This window comes from Aedes albopictus, chromosome 2 (genome assembly GCF_035046485.1).
Source record: "Aedes albopictus strain Foshan chromosome 2, AalbF5, whole genome shotgun sequence".
NCBI lineage: Eukaryota > Metazoa > Arthropoda > Insecta > Diptera > Culicidae > Aedes > Aedes albopictus.
This window is the reverse complement of record NC_085137.1, coordinates 35,469,473-35,489,545: the sequence shown is the minus strand read 5'-3', so window position 1 is coordinate 35,489,545 and position 20,073 is coordinate 35,469,473. Positions and strand designations below refer to the sequence as shown.

The following is a 20,073-nucleotide window of genomic DNA, read 5'->3' as shown; positions in this document are numbered from 1 at the left end:
TTCGCATTAGTCAATGGGATGAAACAAAATATTATTTTATGGCCGTGAAATACAAGAAAAATAGAAAATTTGCCTAGATATTCGTTTAGCCGAATTGTACATACAGGGGATAGACAAAATGATCGGGACAGGCAAAATTTTCCCTCCTCAAGAATATTTAAATAGCTGTAACTTTTCGAAAAGTGCATCAAATATTCTCAAATTTTTACTGGAGGTGGATCAACTAGTTGTGTATCAGTGAACAAAATTTGGAAAAGATCGGGTTATTCTGCACGAAGTTATAAAACTTCTAGAAAAGATATATTTATCCTATAGCCAATTTTGAGCTATTATATCTCCGGATTCAATGAACCGAATTTAATGAAATTTTGCCCATTAATGACTTATATAATAAGCTTTGAAAAACTTTTGACTTAACTTAAACATGGAAGAAAATTATAACGATTAGATTATTTTTCTAATAAAACACCAAATTTTCTTAAATTTCAACATCGTTTAAAAATTCAAGATGCTAATTGAAATTCATCTATATTCCCTCTAATTGTCTTGAATATAAATATGTTTTGAAAGAAAGTAACTACATAGCCGACAATTCATTGAAAAAGTAATGGGATGCATATTAAAAATAGACCAATTTACTAAAAAATCATAAAATAAATTAAATTGCTATAACTTTTTCTCTTGCTAATAATTTCAAGCTAAGTCAAACGTTTTTCAGAGCTCATTATATGAGTCGTAAATGGTCAAAATTTCATTGCATTCGGTTCATTGAATCCAAAGATATAACAGCTCAAATTGGCTATAGGATAAATATACCTTTTTCTAGATACTTTAGTACTTCGTGCAGAACAGCCCGATCTTTTCAAAATTTTGTCCACTGAAACATAACTAGTTGATCCACCTCCAGTAAAAATTTGAGAATATTTGATGCACTTTTTGAAAAGTTACAGCTATTTGAATATTTTTTGAGCAGGGAAAATTTTGCCTGTCCCGATCATTTTGTCTATCCCCTGTATTTTGAAAATCCATAATAAAAACTATCAAATTTCGAATAATATCCAACACAATCATTTTGTATGGTGACCTGCATTATAGATCGACTTGTAAATCATGAATTTGATCGTTTTTAGAAGTGTTGTCATATTAATTTTACATGCATCTCATATAAGTAAGTTATAATATTGAAAATGTTTCCAAATTGAGATTTGTTGTAGTTATTTTCATCGGAAGTGTTTTAAAAGATTCCAATTAAAGTATCACGACGTGTGCAGGTTGAAAATCTGCGAAAAACCAAGTTTTTAACAGAAAAAATTGCCGCAAACCATAAAAACACGTATTTAAGTACTGTTTTGATGAAACATGATAGTTTAACTTGCATAAATCACAGCGTTTACTACTATTACGTCTTATTGTAGCTCCCAATATCTGCTAGACTGTATTCCGGGTGAAATAGCATACATTGGACGCCTCACATTTTGAGAAATGACACCCAAAGTATTCAAATTTCTAGCATGAACTTGTTTCATAATTTAGACGTTCTTTTCGAATAAATCATGTTAAAAAAGAATGTGGTTCAAATATTAGACTCATTTATAATATATTTCTTCAGATTGAATGAAATAAGCCGATGTTTTGACCATGACATGAATTTTTGTATGAACATCTGCTTTAAAATAAACAGGGTTCAAAAATTTCGACTCTTCTTTCGCATGACAGTCTTCTAATTCATTTAGAAACGCCTAGTATTAGACAGTTATACTTCAGAGGCATTAGGATACGTCTTTATTATTAAACAGAACTGTTTATTTTAGCTTTTATCAATCCCATTTTGATGTTTAACCAGCCGAAAACCTAAATACTTTATTTTCCCACGACATTTTATGCAATAATTTAAACATTTCTAACAATAATTCTGTGCCTTATTTTAAAAACAACTAATCTAGCTTACATTAGAGTGTTTACATAAAGCATTTTCCTTAAATAAATTAATTTATCATCATTTCTCCTTATCGGGACATTTTTTTGTAATATTTCTTTGAATTTAACAAATAAATAAACTTTTAAGGTCAATTATCTTGCAAACACGTCATAAACTAAATGCCTTAGGGTATATCCTCGAAATTCATTCACGAAATTACAAAAATTCTATTGAAAACCAATTTTTCATTCACCTCGGCTAAACGAATGTCTAGGCAAAAAATGACATTTGAAGGGTTTTTACCCTCGTTTTTGTATCAGTGTATATGTAAGTGTGATATACCACCTTTTCATAAAACAGTACTAGATATACTATCGCTGCCATAAAAAAGTTTTATCATAAAATCTTTAATATGAGTTTCCTGACACTTTTTTTGAAAATTTTTGCGCCTCGGCTAAACGAATCTCTATCACTGACAGTGATTCACTGTATCTTGCAACTGTCAACTAAAAGCAAAAAAAAAAACCAAACCAAAAGCAATGCTTATACCACCAAGATAGATTACCGACCAATGTATACAAGAAAACATCCATCCGGTACAATCAACGTTTTTTTCGTCGCACTCTCGTTGTGTTCCAGGGTCAGAGAGGCCGTAGGTATCTGTCGAAATATGAATCACCCCCATTTGGTCGCGTGCGGCCATCAAATAGCGACCAATTTACTACAATTTACATACAGATGAAAAGTGCACATAGCACAAAGCAGAAAGGGGTTTCCTCGTCGCGTGCAAGTGTGGGATGAGTTGAGAGGGAACCATATGAAAAAAAAACTCGCATATGTTTACTGAAGGCCTAATGAAATTGGAATGTTAAAAATTTCGGCAAAACCTACGTAGTCTTGGTTTCATGAAAAGGGGCAGAGCCATTCCGTAGACCAAAGAGGCTTCTGTCTGGACAAAATTTGATTTTTCCTAGGCCCACTTACAGTCAACGAAAAACGGCATTCCTTCAGGTAGGCGGGCGCTAGAAACAAGACGAAATAAAGCCATAAACCACTTCCGGATTATTAGCGTTAATTGAAGTGGTAAATTTGGATTTTGTTTAGTAGTCGTTGTTGTTGTTGCCGTTGCTCCTTCGTTTAACATAAGCCCTTTCATGTTGTACATTGCATCGTGATTGCGGAAGTTCCGATCGAATTTGATGTCCTCCGTTCTTGAAGAGACGGCGACAGGAACCCATAAATGGAAATGTGGGGCGATGAAATCAAGATTGTTTTTGCGTTTACTAATAGAGTCGAATTAAACAAAGAATCGTCATTTCGCTTCAGCATCTTAACAGTTTAGTGCGTGTTTAATTGGTCTGAGATTAATTTGAGCATTAGTCCTTTAATTGTTAAACCTCTTCTTAGTGATTAGTCATTTTCATTGGGGCTTCTCAGAATTGCTTTCGAATCAATTTTGGAGTGGCCGAAATGTTTTTATAAAACGAAATGTTAACTCTTCAAAATCATTCGTATTGCTTTATCCAGACATCACCTAGTTCTAGTTCAGGCATCTAGATTTGAAATGAAAGTCAAGGTTAGAAAAAGGGTTAGTCAGCTCGGATCGATTTCCCGTCTTTGAAGGTTATTTGAAACACAATTCATAGTGTTTGCCATAAACGAACGATTAAGCACATAAAAAGAACATTTCTTTCCGCCATCACCAGCCAGAATCATTCAAATTAAAAGCTTTTAAAAGAGTAAACAATTTCCTTCTAGCTCCAGTAGTGGTTGTTTTTTCCTCATCGTCATTAAAATCATTTCCTGAGTCGAAATGTTATCCACTGACATTTTACCAACACCAAAGGTAGCGATTTCCTCCAGACGCACCTTTGGAAGCATGCAGGCAGAAGAAAGAGGGCACAGGAGGTGTTTTACTGCTGTTTCTAATAGCGGGAAAAAACAGCAGCAACTGTTTTATACATTTACTAACCGGACGATGGAGGCATCGTTAAGCCACGATCGACTGGTGCCATAATTTAGTCTGCCCAAGATGGGCGAACTGAAGGAACAGGAAGTCGGAGCGTAATTGCGATTCAACGGACTGTTGGAAACCAAAGGGAGTTGCTGATTCCCCTTTAGTGATTCTTGAGAATATAGCCAGGGGAAAAATCTCTTCGTTCAAGGAATTGGGTAGTGCGGTAGGCTTATCAATTGAGAAGGATCTGTTTTTGGAGGTGGTTTTATTAATATTTAAAACTAATAATTGAGGACTGTTAACAATTGTGTTCACCACATATTTCGTGTACTTGTACGTTTGCTTCTACATTGGAATAATGAAATTGAGTTATTAATTCAGTGTGGGAGCATCCATAAATTTGTTAGAGTATTATTAATATCCTCTTCCTCCTCTTAGCGAATTTGACTATACCTCATCCATGATTTATTATGCCCTGGCATAATATCTCACCTGAGACAGCAGACAGTTACATCTTTAGTTTGGAACTGGGAAATGTAAATATGTGCCTTTAATTGTAGATTTCTATTTTCGTTCATCTTTTGTGGCAGGAACATATATGCTCTATTCCAAGAGGTCCTATGCCGTAACCACTATTCAGATACCGGCTGTTCAGAATATATCCATATATTTTATGGATAATCCGTAATGACAAACTACTATGCAAGCTGTTCCGCTCCATTCGACTTCAACAAAATAGTCACCTCGGTTAGTATAATGTATCTCTGAAAAACAATAAATACAGCAAGTTCACCCTGAGAAAATCCCACAGTAAATTTCATTCGTTGCAGAAAACTTTCTCCAGCTCAGTTGCAAGCATTTTCACCCCAAGGTTGTTCTAGCAACTCAAGATGAACTTGTTGATGGTTGACTATAGCAACCAGCTAATCATCATCCCTTCCCGACCTAAAACTTCAAAGTCGAACAGAGAAAATTGGCAAACGGCAGTAATTTGCCACGAGTCATTGGTTTATTACCTGTAAACTGCCACAGTGCGCCACTAGCAAGCAGTCCAACTTCTGTGATCTTTGCAAAGCCACAAGCAACCCCACCAGCGCGCAACCACTTCGACCACCAATTGTGGCAAACACTTATCAAACGACCAACTCTGCGACCAGCCAGCCAGTCAGTCGGCCACTCAGTCACAACAACGCAACGGTAGACGGTGTGTGGAGAAGGTAAACTTATATCAATCAATTTCTGGCGGTATTGCATTTAAGACTTGGCACCGACCGACTTACCAATCGACAACAACCGTGGCTCGCTTTGCGGTCATAAAGTTGTTCATTTGATAATAACAGCTATGTATACATCCTACCAACGGTAGTTCTTGGGGAAAAGCGATGCACGGGATAGGTACAAGGGCGTAATTAGGTTCACAAAGGAAAGCAAATTGAGTATATGTTACGGTTACATCGGATTAGGATTCGTAAGTGATCTTCTTGGGTTCGGTCTCTCCACGAAAACCTGCTTGTGGTGAGTATATGCGAAACAATCATGATAAGCTCCGAGCACTAAATTCACGAGATCAAGCACCCTTAGCAAATTTGTACCTATTAGCTTTTATAACTAAACGCAGCACGATGAAATTGAGTATATTTACATTATATTCTTAAAGCATTTTTTAACCCTTCAGTATGTTCAATATGTTGAAAAAGCTCGCCTGATCTACCCAAATCAATGTGATGCTGGTAGCGGTGACCAATTTCTGGAAGATTGGACATCTAAAGGATGTCCAGGAGCAATTTCTGGAGAAATATTTGAAGGAATTTCTGAAAAAATCCTGGAGGAGCTTCTGAAGAAATTCCTTTATAAAATTTTGAGGAATTGCTGTGGGAATTGCTGGAGGAATCCATGAGGTAATTCCAGATGGAATCTCTAGAGGAATGTTTGGAAGAATTACTGGATGAATTTCTAGAGGAATTTCCAGGAAAATTTCCTAAAACATTTCTGAAGGTATTACTGGTGAATTTCCTGAAATATTTTCTGAAGAAATTTCTAGAGGATTTTCTACGGGAATTTTCGAAGGATTTCCTGGAGGAATCGCTGGAAAAATCCTTGAAAAAATTCGTGAAGAAATCCTTGGATGAATACCAGAAACAATTCATGAAGAAATCTTAGGAGAAATTCCTAGAGAAATTCCAGGAGGAATCCCGAAAAATTTCTGAGGATATCCTTGGAGAATTTCCTGGAAGAATTCCTGAAAAAATCCCCAGAATTTTTTCTGAAGAAAACCCTGGAGTGACTGTCATATTTTCTGAAAGAGCAATTCCTGGATGTATTCCTAGAGAAATTCCTGGAGGAATTCTTGAAGAAATTCTTGGGGTGATTCCTCGAGAATTCCCCGGAGGAGTTCCTGAATGAAATCTTGGGAGAATGCCTTTGGGAATTCCTGGAGGGATCCTTGAAGGAATTCCTGGAGGAGTTCTTACAACAATTACTGAATAAATTTCTGGGGGAATATCTAAAGGAACCCTGGGGGAAATTACTGAAAACATCTCCTGAGAAATTCCTGGAAGACTTTTTCGAGAAATTTCTGGAGGAATTCCTGGAGAAATCTTCAAAGGAATTTCTGAAGAAATCCCTGGGGAATCATTGGAGAAATTCGTGGAGAAATCCCAAATAAAATCCCTTAAGAAGTTCCTGGAGGAATTTTTAGCGGAATTCATGGAGGAATCCTTGCAGCAATTCCTTGGAGGAATTCCTGGAAAAATTCCAAAAGATATTCCTAGAGAAAATCCTGGAAGAATTTCTGAAGGAATCCCTGAAGGATTCCTGGAGAAATTCCTGGATGAACTGATGACATAATTTATTAGGGAATTCCTCGATTTATTCCTGGAGGAGTGTCTGCATGAATATCCCAAAAAGGAGTCCCAAAAGAATTACTGAAGAATTCCCAATCTGGTGGAATTGCTGGAGCAATCGCTGAAAAATAATCCTAGAGAAATCTCTGCAAGAATCCAAGGAGGAATCCCTGGAAGAATGCCTGGAAAATTTCTCGGAAGAAAGCCTAGGATAATTCCTAATGAAATTCTTGGAAGATGCTCTGAAGCAATTCCTGGAGAAATCTTTAGAGGCATTCTTGAACGAGTTTCTGGAAAAAAAAAGTCCTTGAATAAATCCTTTAAAGAATTCCTGGATACATTTCTGTAGGAATTCCAGGTGGAATTCTAGGAACAATACCGGAAGCAATTTCTGGCGGAATCTCTGGAGGAATTCATGAAGGAATGCATTGAGGAAACCTTGGAGGATTCCTTGGAAGAATCGCTAAAAAAAATATAGGAATAATTGGAAGGATCCATGGAGGATATCCTAGAGGAATGCTTGTAAGAATTCCTGAAGGAGTCTTCAGAGGAACTTCTGGAAAAATCTGTAGAGGAATTTCTGGAGGAATGTTTAGATGAATTCCTGAAGGAATATTTGAAGAAATCCCTGCAGGAATTCCCAGAGGAATTCCTGGAGAAATCCTAAAGGACTTCCCTAAACAAAATCGTGGATGAATTTCTTAACCCACGAGCGATCGCGCTGTTGTATTTTGTACAACACGTTGAAAAAATCTCGCTTTTTGTACTCAGCATTAGCGTGGTGCTGACGCAGGTAGTCAACCGCGCGAGTTACGGAAGGTCAAGGAACTCGTAGAAGAATACCAGATGGAAGTTTTGGAGAAATTTTGGAGGAATCCTTAGAAGAGTTCCTGAAGAAACTCCAAAAGGAACCCCGCAAGCAATTTCAAGAGGAATTTGTAAGGGAATCCCTAAACAGTTCCTGGAGGAAGTACTGAATTAATTCCTGGAGAAAATCCGTAATGAGTACAAGGAGAAATTCCTGAAGAAATCGTAAGAGGGGCTATACATTAATTACGTAAGGGAATTTTAGCGATTTGTCGACACCTCTTGTAAGATTTTTTGTATGAGAACCTAAAATGTTTTGTATGGTTCGTGAGATTTTTCAAACCACCGACCCCCCCCCCCCCCCGCTCCAAAACCCTTATGTAATTAATTAACAGCCCCAGAAGAGTTCCTGGGAAAATCTTTGGAGGAATTTTTAAAATAAGTTGTTCCAGAAAGAACCACATGAGCAATTCCCGACCTCCCCATCAGAAATTCTTGGAGAAATCTCCTCCAGGGAGGAATGCTAGAGGAATGCCTGTAGGGATTAACGCAGTAGTCTTTATAAATACTTCTGGAGAAATCCCAGGAAGAATTCCTGAAGAAAATGCAGATGGAATCCTTAGAGAAACCCTGAAGGCATTCAAAGAAGAGTTCGCGAAAGAACTCCTTGAGGAATACCTGTAGCAGTTCCTGAATGAATCCCTGCATGAGTTCCTGAATCCTGGAAGCAGTCCCATGAGGAATTCCTTAGCAAATACTTAACAAATTCCAGGAAGAATTTCTGTAGGAAACAAAAATATGAAGGAATCAAGGTCTTCAATAATTTGTGGAAGAATTATTGTTGGAATCTTTGGATGGACTGGAGAAATCTGTGAAAGAATACTTGCAGAAATACCTAAAAGAATTTCTGTTGACATTCTTTAGGGAATCCTTGGAGAAATTCCTGGAGAAATCCTCGAAAAAAGCACTGGAACAATCACTGGAGGAACCTCTAAAGATATCCCAGGAGAAATTCCCGGAGGAATGTCTGGTGAAACCCATAGACTCTATGACATAGAGGAATTCTTGAAAAATTCTCTGGAGCAATTCATGATGGAATCACTGAAGGAAGCTATGAAAAAAAATCCCTTCTTTCAGAAGCATCTGTTAAAATTTCTGAAGGAATCGTGGGAGGAATTCTTGAAGCATTTCTTGGAACAAACCCTACTACAATCACTATCGGAACCCTGCAAGATACTCATGGAAGAGTTCACGAAAAAGAATATCCTTAGGAGTACTTGCAGAGGAATACTTGCAGAGAATTCTCCAGGAATGCTGCGGGGATTCCTCCAGAAATATTTGGTGGGAGCCGTCCAAGGACTTTACTTTCTTCAGACATTTCTTGCTTGACATCCACCAAGAATTCCTGGGTGATTTCTGAGAGCAAATATTGGATAATTCCAAGCTGGAAATGCTTGGAAAACCCCAGCAAGATTTTCTGGAGAAATCTCAGCAGAAATTCATAGCAAAAAACGCTGAAAATATTTTTGTGAAAATCCCAACAGGTGCTCCCACAGGAGTTCTTGGAAGAATCCATGGAGAATTTGTAGAGGAATATCAGGAGACGTTCCTGGAGTGTTTTTTTGGAAAACTTACAGGAGAAGCTGCAGCAGAAATTTCAAGATAATTTTCTGAAGGATTCATGAAGAAATCCATGGAAAAGTCCCTGGACGATTTATAGGAGAGATTTTTAAAATAAATTCCAACAGGCCTGTAAAAACTTTGAAATGATTTCCTGGTGAAATCTCAGGACGGAATCCCGAAGCGATCCAAGGAGAAATATCTGGAGTCATCGTGGCAAACATTCTTGGAGCAATTCCAACAGAAATTTCAGTTAAAATCATTGAGAAATCCTCTTGGAATCAAGATTTTTACATATACCTCCTCAAGTTCCAAATTGAATTTCATAAGAAATTCCTACATTTTTCAAAAACAAAAATTGTTAAGATTTTCAAGTATTTCCAGCTTGAATTTATCCAGTATTTGCTTTTGAGCGTCCTCCACGATTAGTTGAAGCAGTTTCTGGCAAGAACTCTATCACAGAAAAAAATCCTGGAGGAGGAGGTGTTCCGCAAGAATTTTTTAGAGGAAAAAGGAGAAATTGCTGTTAGAATTCTCTTTGTATTCCTAAGCAATACCTTTTTTTAATACTTGCTGAGATTCATCCAGAAATCTCTAATCGTCCAGATTTTTTTCAAAGGATTTATCCAGTACTTCTTCTCGGGATTCCTTCTTGAGATTTCTAAAAAACCTTCTATGATATCTTCAGGAATTTCTCCGTTTTTCTAGGAATCATAGAATAAAATACTGTAGGCAATTCAGGAAAATTGCCAGGAGAAATCACAGCTGGAATTTCTGGATTTGGAAGAATTTCTAAAGGAATCGTAAGAAAATCTCTGGAGAAATATCAGAAGCCATTTTTGGATGAATCCTTTTAGAAACCTCTGAAGGAACCCTAGAAGTATTTCATTTCAAATTCTAGAAGCTATCCTAACAAGAATTTGAGGTTTTAGAGCATAGACTGCTCTTAACAAGGTATTTTTGAGATATTTGCTTCTGTTCGGTTTATCCATGTATCATGTCCAGAAACCTATGTATTTGAATTCATGCAAACCCATTTGAACATGGGTTTTAGGCGGGGGTGAGGAAGTGTATGGATGGATTACGTAACATTTGGTAGAAATAACGGAACATCTCGTTTGGTTACATTTTCGATCTCGGCACTTATCACACGTTACGCTTGAATCTCTGGAATCCAATATTCCATCATCCAAATATAAAAATTAACATAAAAAATTACTTTTTCACACGCGGAAGAAATATCCGGATGACGTAGCATCGGCCAAACCGTCAGCGAAATTGCGAGAAAAAGTAAGCGAACGAGAAAGAAAAAAATATATGACCAGCAGTTCAAAAAAAAAAAAAAAAAGATTAAGAATAACACTGGTTCGGAAAACTGAGATATTTTGGGTGGTCTAAGTTTCACCTACTAAGTATCACGACATTCGGAGCAAAATATGATGTTTTATTTTCATGAAACCTCCACCATGCTCCTTCAAAAGAAATTAAAAGTAATGATTTTTTTTTATTGGTTGTTTCTTATTTGTATCACTTTAAAAGTGGTCAATCTAATGAAAAAAAACCCTAATTAATCCACCTAGCGGTGATGATGCCTTTCTCGTGCTTTAAAATATCCTTTCAACAAAACTCAAGCGACGTGTTGATGACATTGACATAAATACAAAATGGAAACTGCTTGGGGGCTGTCCATTAATTACGTAAGGGAATTTTAGCGATTTTTCGACACCCCCTCCCCCCCTTGTAAGATTTTTTGTATGAGAACCCAAACATTTTTGCATGGCGCGTAAGATTTCTCAAACCTCCCCTCCCTCCATAAACCCTTACGTAATTAATGGACAGCCCCTTGCTGAATCTACTCAATATGGATACATTTTATATTAGCAGAACATCTAATATTCAGAAAATATAAGACAACGATCCAAAATTCAAACCAAACAAGTGTTATGAAGCCGTAAAATTTCGGTCATCATATTTTGACTCCGGATATCTACCCCAACTAAACTAAGCGCCATCTTGAACATTGAGACACCATCTTGGATGTTCTGGTATTCATTTTTGGATTCTGCACCTAAAATTACATAAAATAGTCACCGTATTGAATTTTGGCACATCGTTTATGGTTTTCTGGTTACCAGTTTTGGACGAAGACCGGTATACTTCCCCATTCAAACTATAGTCATATTGCAGACCTTGTGAAACAGCGCACAGCTTGGGTTTTCTGATTACAAATTTTGAATTCTGGACATATTTCCATACAAAATATGCCCATAATGCAAGAATTTAAAATCCTTTCAAATAGGCGCTAACTTGAATACTGGGCCATTATCTTGGATTTTGGACCGCTATCTTGGATACTCTGGTGGACTCCGAACATATTTCCCATACCAAATACACTTATTTTACATAGTTTTAGAGCTCAAAATTCATTAAAACAGCCGCCATCTTCTGTTGACGCGTTCAAATTCTTTTATTTCCATTCAACGTTGACACATCCTGCTATAAATTTATACCTTAGGAATCTGGAATGGTACGATTTGATGAGATCGCTTTAGATTTGTCTATATTTTGTTCTCTTTCATATATGAGAACTTAGACCTATTCGTCACTGTTTTTCATACCTAACGTTTATCAGGCCATTAAACAAAGCCACGATGTAATTTTTCACATGAACGTTGGTTCTGCTACACAACAGTCTGTAATGTGATCTAAGGCTATTTTCTTGCTAACCGTTCATTAGATTACACAGCGCAACATTTTTTTGTCTCAAGAGCAAACTTATGTGTCTCCGAAGGATTTTGGGCCGCTGAATCCGAATCCGGGCTCAGATTTGCTCTAACACGTCACAATTTTGAGCTATAGCTCAATTTATAGGGTAAAATATGCGATTTTGGGCTTTTTTGACTGCAAGCCACTAAGCAAGGAAATATATTTTTTAAGCAATCAAAAGGTAAATTGGTCAATTAACATCTAAATTAACGACTCTTGTAAAATATTTCGTTTTACCTAATCAAATTTGATAGATTTAAGCATTTTATGTTAGTATGAAAACTTGCATGCAACTTTTGGAGGGTGACTTGTATGGGAAATATCGTACCTAACATAAATCGCTTAAAACTATCAAATTCGATTTGGTAAAACGAAATATTTTGCATGAGTCGTTAATTAAGATGTTAATTGACCAATTTACCTTTTGATTGCTTAAAAAAATATTTCCTTGATTAATGGCTTGCAGTCAGAAAAGCCCAAAATCGCATATTTCGCCCTATAAATTGAGGTATAGCTCAAAATTGTGACGTGTTAGAGCAAATCTGAGCCCGGATTCGGATTCAGCGGCCCAAAATCCTTCGAAGACAGATAAGTTTGCTCTTGAGACAGACAAAAAGTTAATTTTTGTTACGCTGTGTTATCAAAAAATCCGCGATCTGATGTGTCGTATGTATGGGTTTGGTTCATTTTTATATTTGGTAATTTCCGGTGGTATACCCGCATCTGATTCCATGACACTACCGGTTGTCCTAATTATGGTCTGAGATTATTTTATTGCTAATTCTTCACCTTCACCTAATCACCGCGATTTGATTTATCGCATGTATGGGTTTGATTCACTTTTACTTCTAATCACTTTCGAAGCAACAGCTGAACCCGCAACACTACCGGGAATCTAATGTGGTCTGACCCTATTTTTCCATCAGGTTGTCGATAAGTCGTGATCAGTCTTGTTAGAGATCAGAGTCATTTGAACCTTTTCGTCGATATTGGGCCTCCTTTGTCTCCGACATTCGCAACACAAGCAATCAAACTACTGTTCGAAACAAAAATGTCAAACGAATGCACTTCACGACGATAGCGGCTTCGGGAGACGGTTCGGCTTTTGTTATTCCTGTTTTCTTTCATAATAAAAGCTATATTGCCCATCTATGTGTCGCATTCAATGCAACATGCAAGAATAAACTAATATTAACATTCATAATCGGAATTGGCTGAAAATCTATGCGTAAAGCTAGAATTAGACAAATGTCATCGTGTCAGATGACATTAATTTGGCCCTTTCTTATGTTTATTGATCTTCGTTCTACTGCTCGTGTTGTGTATAAGAGGTAACAGTAGCGCACGAATGTAACAAAGCAAGCTGACACACGACTGCGGTAGCGAAATGAAGGTAGTAAAAAGTGTCGAATGTCGTCAAGACTGGTCGTGATTTGATGTACCGCATCCATGGGTTTGGTTGAATTTAACATTTTACTACCCGGATCTGATTCCGGGTGACTACCGGCTGAACCAAATAAGGTCTGACACTATTGTCTTGTTAACTGTTCATCGGTTAACCAAAAACGTTGCAAATTGAAAGTGTCACATGCAAGGTTTGACAATTTCGACGGGACTCTCAGAACCAATTCCGGAACACTACTAGTTGTCTCTAGTGTGATCTAAGGCAATTTTCTGACTAACTGTTCATCAGGTTATCGCAAAAGCCACGATTTGATGTGTCACATGCCTGGATTTGGTTTACTTTTATATTTGGCCTCTTCCGGCCACTCAAAACCGATTCCGAAACACTTGCTGGCCTGGTTGCATTAGATAATCTAAAAAGCCGCTATTTGATGTGACGCTATGCACGGGTTTGTTTCTCTTTCAGATTTGACCACTTCGGCGGGAACCCCGGAACCGGTTCTGGAACACTACTGGTTCAGATATGGTCTGAGATGATTTTCCTGCTCACTGTCCATCAGATAATCGAAAATGCCGTGATTTGATGTGTTGCATGTATGGGTTTGGTTCAATTGTTTATTTGGCCAATTCCAGCGGGACGCCTAGAACCGGTTCCGGAACACTACCGGTTCAGTAATGGTCTAAGACTATTTTCATCCTTACCGCTCATCAGGTTATCGAAAATGCCGTGGTTGGATGTGTCGCAAGCATGGGTTTGGTTCAATTGTGTGTTTTGCCAGTTCCAGTGGGACGCCTAGAACTGGTTCCGGAACTCTACCGGTTCAGATATGGTCTGAGATGATTTTCCTGCTCATTGTCCATCGGGTCATCGAAAATACCGTGGTTTGATGTGTCGCATGTATGGGTTTGGTTCAATTGTTTATTTGGCCACTTCCAGCGGGACGCCTAGAACCGGTTCCGGAACACTACCGGTTCAGATATGGTCTGAGACTATTTTCCTGCTTACCGCTCATCAGGTTATCGAAAATGCCGTGGTTGGATGTGTCGCATGTATGGGTTTGGTTTACTTGTATATATGGCCACTTCCAGCGGGACGCCTAGAACCGGTTCCGGAACACTACCGGTTCAGATATGGTCTGAGAATGTTTTCCTGCTCATTGTCCATCAGGTCATCGAAAATGCCGTGGTTTGACGTGTCGCATGCATGGGTTTGGTTCAATTGTATTTTTGGCCACTTCCAGTGGAACGCCTAGAACCGGTTCCGGAACACTACCGGTTCAGATATGGTCTGAGATGATTTTCCTGCTCATTGTCCATCGGGTCATCGAAAATGCCGTGGTTTGATGTGTCGCATGCATGGGTTTTGTTCAATTGTATATTTGGCCACTTCCGGCGGGACACCCGGAAACGGTTCCGGAACACTACCGGTTCAGATATGGTCTTAGACTATTTTTCTGCTTACCACTCATCAGGTTATCGAAAATGCCATGGTTTGATGTGTCGCATGCATAGGTTTGATGCGTATTCATATTTGGCCCCTTCCTGGGGTACCGTTCCGGAACACCTAAATGGCCATAACTCCGGAACGGCTGGACCGATCCGAACCATTTTCAATAGGAAACAATGGGACCAGATTCCCCGCCGAATGAACCGTCGGTCGTTAAAATCGGTTGAGGTGTACTGCCAAAAAGTGATGTGAGTTTATTTGTACACACACACATACATACACACATACATACACACATACAGACATCATCTCAATTCGTCGAGCTGAGTTGATTGCTATATGTGACTCGACACTCCGAGCCTTCTATCAAAAAGTCATTTTTGGAGTGAACATATAGCCTTTCCAGTACACTTAGTGTACGAGAAAGGCAATAAAAAAAAAACAATATACGGGTCTAATCATTTTCGACGAACTAAAAACCCATTACGTATCACGACATTTGGAGATCCACTAGGTATATCGATTATCTATGGAATGGGGAATCAATCGATCCTGGAAACTGCTGATACTCTCATCCCCACTCTACCCTTCCTTGCTTCGTCCGTGGCCTAGAGCCAAGTGAACACATCCACTGGGTTGCAAAAAAGTGGTTGGACAATAATAATTATAGTACATACGGCACTACTTCCGATAGGAACCGTCGCCGGTTCGGGTGGTTGCACCGAGACGATTGTTTGCGTTCGACTTTTGGTGGGGTACAAACAGAAACCCCTCGGGGGCTCGTCTGTTGGAATCGAGAAGAAGTAAAAAACTGCTGGAGATTGTTAAAATTTAAATGGCTAATCAAACGGATGTTTTATGTGATGCATCTGAACTGCAGTAGTGCATTTTGATGCACTATTTTGGTAAACATTTAGGTTGAGATCTAATAAAATTATCAGTGAAAGTTGTTTCAGAAACTTACACAATTTAATGACCGTTTCATTTTTTACCTGTTTCCATTCAACCACACAACCGCAACCACCTTTGCTGCACCAGTCGACCCCAAATTCAGTGCACCCGTGTCCAATGTGACGGTTCCGGTCGGGCGGGAAGGCGTGATGACGTGCACGGTGCAGGATTTACACAAATATAAGGTAATTTTCCGCACAATTACACTTTTCACCTTAAACGCCACCTAATGTGTGCAGCACGATTGTGATTTGATTAATGGTCGTTCATTCGTACGATCCGCAGGTTGCGTGGCTCCGGGTGGACACCCAGACGATTCTGACCATCGACACGCTGGTCATCACCAAGAGCGAACGGGTTTCGGTGACGCACACCGAGCAACGCATCTGGCAGCTGCGCATCAAGGACATCAAAGAGTCCGACAAGGGTTGGTACATGTGCCAGATCAACACCGACCCGATGAAGAGCCAGATGGGATACCTGAACGTTGTGGGTGAGTAAAGGGGTGGAGTTGGGTTCTGGGAGGACATTGCAATAGGGAGACAGATGCGTTATAATCAATGTGTTATATTCATTATAATAACAGATTATAATTACAAAGATCAACGCAGTTATCGGTAGGCTAAAATATAAACGACTCATAAGAAAGTCATCATTCTTAATAAATAATTCCAAAAGTCCCAGTGAAGAAACAGGGGTGCAAGCAGTGATAAATAACAAAATTTCCATAAACAAATAAAAAAATGCATAAATAAATCAAAAGTTTCCATAAATAATTGATTTTTGGGCAATTAAAAACGTCAAAAATGCAATGAATAATTCAACTGTTGCAATAAAAAAAAACATTTTTCCCACCAAATAACTTCGAATTTTCCATAAATAAATCCGATTTTTCCATAATAAATTAGAAAATTCACAATAAAAAAATATCGATAAAGCAATAAATAATTCAAAAAGTGCAATAAACGAAAAAATAAATAATCAATAAATGTCAAAAAATGAGCAATAAACGTAAATGCATTTTGAGCCAAAAAATCAAGTAGACCATGCGGCGAAGCCGCATAGAGGATTGAGGAACTGAGGCGGCAGAAGGCCGCCGAAGTTTCCGATATCCGATGCACCGTAACTGCATCGATTCAGTTCTAGGCAAACCACAGATCCAAGAATTTGCCCGGTGTAATGCAAACATAGATGTTATCCCTTTTTTAGGTCCGACGAGCGATAGCGAGTTCGGACAGCAAGCAATTGCTCGATAAATTGCAATCATAGTTACGCAAGCTTTTCAGTTGTTTCAGTCATATAAGTGCGATTCAGCATTTCACTGTCTCATAATTTCCTGCATTTGTTTTTCATGGGTAATTTCGTCATTTTTCATTGCATTTTTTGAATTTTTTATTGCTTATTCGATATTTTTTTATTGTGAATTTTCTAATTTATTATGGAAAAATCGGATTTATTTATGGAAAATTCGAAGTTATTTGGTGGGAAAAATGGCTTTTTTTATTGCAACAGTTGATTTATTCATTGCATTTTTGACGTTTTTAATTGCTCAAAAATCAATTATTTATTGAAACTTTTGAATTATTTATGCATTTTTTTATTTGTTTATGGAACTTTTGTTATTTATTACTGCTTACAGCCCTGTTTCTTCACTGGGACTTTTTGAATTATTTATGGGAAATTTTGTATTTATTATGGAACGTTTAATTGTCTGCCGTTATCGGTAGGGCAGTAGACAGTAATGCTGCAGCATGTAACCCAGTAGAACGTGAACCAGTGTGCGGAAGTTCCCCTAGAACAAGCGGACGTGAAGTGATTGAAAGGTGGAAGCTGCACTCTGATGAGCGTGGAGAACTTAGGCACAGTGATATGCGAAACAACTGAATAGTTCACCCGAAACCTTTACGCAGTCTAGTACACTGTCTATCGTGTCTTCAGTTAGTTATATCACACGACCCCCCCCCCCCCCCCCTAAATCAGGACCTCTTGTATACAGCATACACTAATAAGTGCGGTGGTGTAGGCGTTTTGTCACCTTCGGCAGTAAACCCGTCCGCACCGAGACTGTTCGTAGATGGACTGCTAGCCGCTGCTGGTAAGAATCGGTCAACCCCAAGCATTCCGAGTCGACAGCCTCGTGGTGGAGGCATATTATTACTACAAATTCCTTTAATCACTGACTCGCGTGCCTGCAGATAGGATAATAATTTACCTTTAACGGCCGAGCGGGGGAGGAGGAGAGTCGACTGCCAGAAAGTTGACCGACAGCTCGAATTCTACATTTAGGTACGTCTGCTACAGAGGCACCAAAGGCTGGCCTCGTCAGCTGAATTTTGCTGCTATAGTGGAATTGCTGCGAGGGGGATCAGAGGTGACTGGATTGTGTGTGGTGTTAAAATTTTAATCATAACCATTTACATTTGTAGTACCAGGTCTTCACAACAAGCTGTGTTGTGACGGCGCGATAATCAGGACACTCTCAATTTGAGTTGATTAGAATTTCCGGGCTAGCCTGCATAATATTGTCACATATTTTTTGGGAAAAACATAGTTAGATCTGAATCTTGGTTTGTTAGGACATATGAACAAATTCTACTTTTTACATTGAAACATATTTTCAGTGTATTGACTACTCATCTGAAGGAATTTCGCCGGTGGTAACCACAGTCATGGTTACTCATGTTATCACCAGCAGCCCCTTCCCCACGCCGCCGTTCGCTTCGCACCCTTTCAATTTAATGGCCTTCACCAGGAACGTAGAATGAGAGATTTGACTGCCTTGGTGTTTGTCGACCTCCTTAATTTGCTTCCACTATTTTGTTTGAAATGGGAGCATGCCACCGTCGTCGGTCGCATGGTTGGTGTTACAAAATTTCCTGGTGCGAAAAGGTTAGCGATGTAAACAAACCGTTAGCGCTTTGCTTGGATTCCGTTGCGTCGGTTTAGTAAGTAGTGGTGGTGGTGTTTTGCGTAACTCGAAGAAAATGTCATATGACACGTGATTTGATTTATTTTTGGAATGAGAAACAAAATAAACACGTTTTCTTCTGGTACACGACTGGTAGAATATCGTAATGCACCATAATCAAATAATATAGAAGTAACACAACCTAGAACACAACCATTTTTTTATGTGATTTCAAAATATACATAACCGTTAGCATCTCTGCGTTATAACATGTGATTTGAACGAATGCAGGTATCTTTACATCGATGCGCCACCAACAACGGAATTGCAGTACCAAGGACATTTCATCGGATTTTCCTAGAGCTCCCAAAACACATCTGATACCTCCTCCCGCCCCATGCTGTTTCTAAAGGCCCATCATACAAGATCAAAACCATTTTGGACATGAAGAGCTGATTTTAGAGGATTAGTGTCTTCGAAGAAATTGTTTGGTATGTTAGAATCCTTCTTTTCAAAGTAGGGTCTGGGACCATTTAGGCAGAAGCACCTATTTTGGGCACATTCTGCTATAACTCAGTCAATTTCAAACCGATTGACATGAATTTTTGAACATAGCTAGATACTGTGCCTTCCTGATCGTGTTTCAAAAATCAAGTCAATCGGTTCAACATTGACTTGGTTATAGCAGCAAGTGCCCATAATAGATGATCCCGTCCAAATGGTCCCAGACCCTATCACTAACATGATTTCAAATCAAGAAAGCTAGTACCCAGCATGAGTTGCAGCAAAATTAACACCTAATGTATAGGTACTTCTTTCAAATTCAATTGAAAATTTTTGCCCCATTTTACCTCTGTAAATGTTACGAAGATGTGAAACAAATATTTTTTAACTTATGTCCCAAATGTGTCATAAAATATCAAAGCTGCAATGATGCCGTCTGTAGGAGAAACACGTATTTTGTCATATGAAAAACATTATAGAACATTATGAAATTCTTTAAAATATCTGGAAAAGGTTACCACAAGAAACTGATTTTACACATCGTTCACAAATATTGACTTTATTTCTAAAAATAAGAGTCCATAAGAGTGCTTGATAAGGTTTCTAATAGTGGTATTTTCTACAACATTACTGAGAGCATAAACGGCTTTGAGACAAAACGTCGAATGCCAAAAGGTGTCGAAACGTCGAACGAGACAAAACATAGTGTGAATATTGCGTAACGCACTGGTTCAATCCGTTTCACGCCATCTTAGCAAACTACAGTAGAATCACTTGGCATGATCCGGAATCACATGATGTAGGCAACTTGCTCCGCCAAAGCTCCTCTCCTCAATGAGCCAGCTTCACACTGACTCCGTCGTCATGGTGCTGGCTGCCACTGATGCTTGCTGGGGGACGGACGCAAGGGGAATAACAGTAAACTATATTCACACCTCACATTCTCCC

The 20,073-nt window shown here is 38.6% G+C and overlaps 1 protein-coding gene across 1 annotated transcript in view; it reads left to right on the top strand.

The window, feature by feature from the left end:
- The window catches only part of LOC109621402 (lachesin-like), a 114,800-nt gene that overhangs the window by 75,533 nt on the left and 19,194 nt on the right, over positions 1-20,073 (top strand). Inside the window, exons 2-3 of the mRNA XM_020075434.3 lie at positions 15,801-15,898; positions 15,999-16,206. Coding sequence (XP_019930993.2) covers positions 15,801-15,898; positions 15,999-16,206 — 306 coding nt within the window. The remainder of the gene's footprint in view (positions 1-15,800; positions 15,899-15,998; positions 16,207-20,073) is intronic.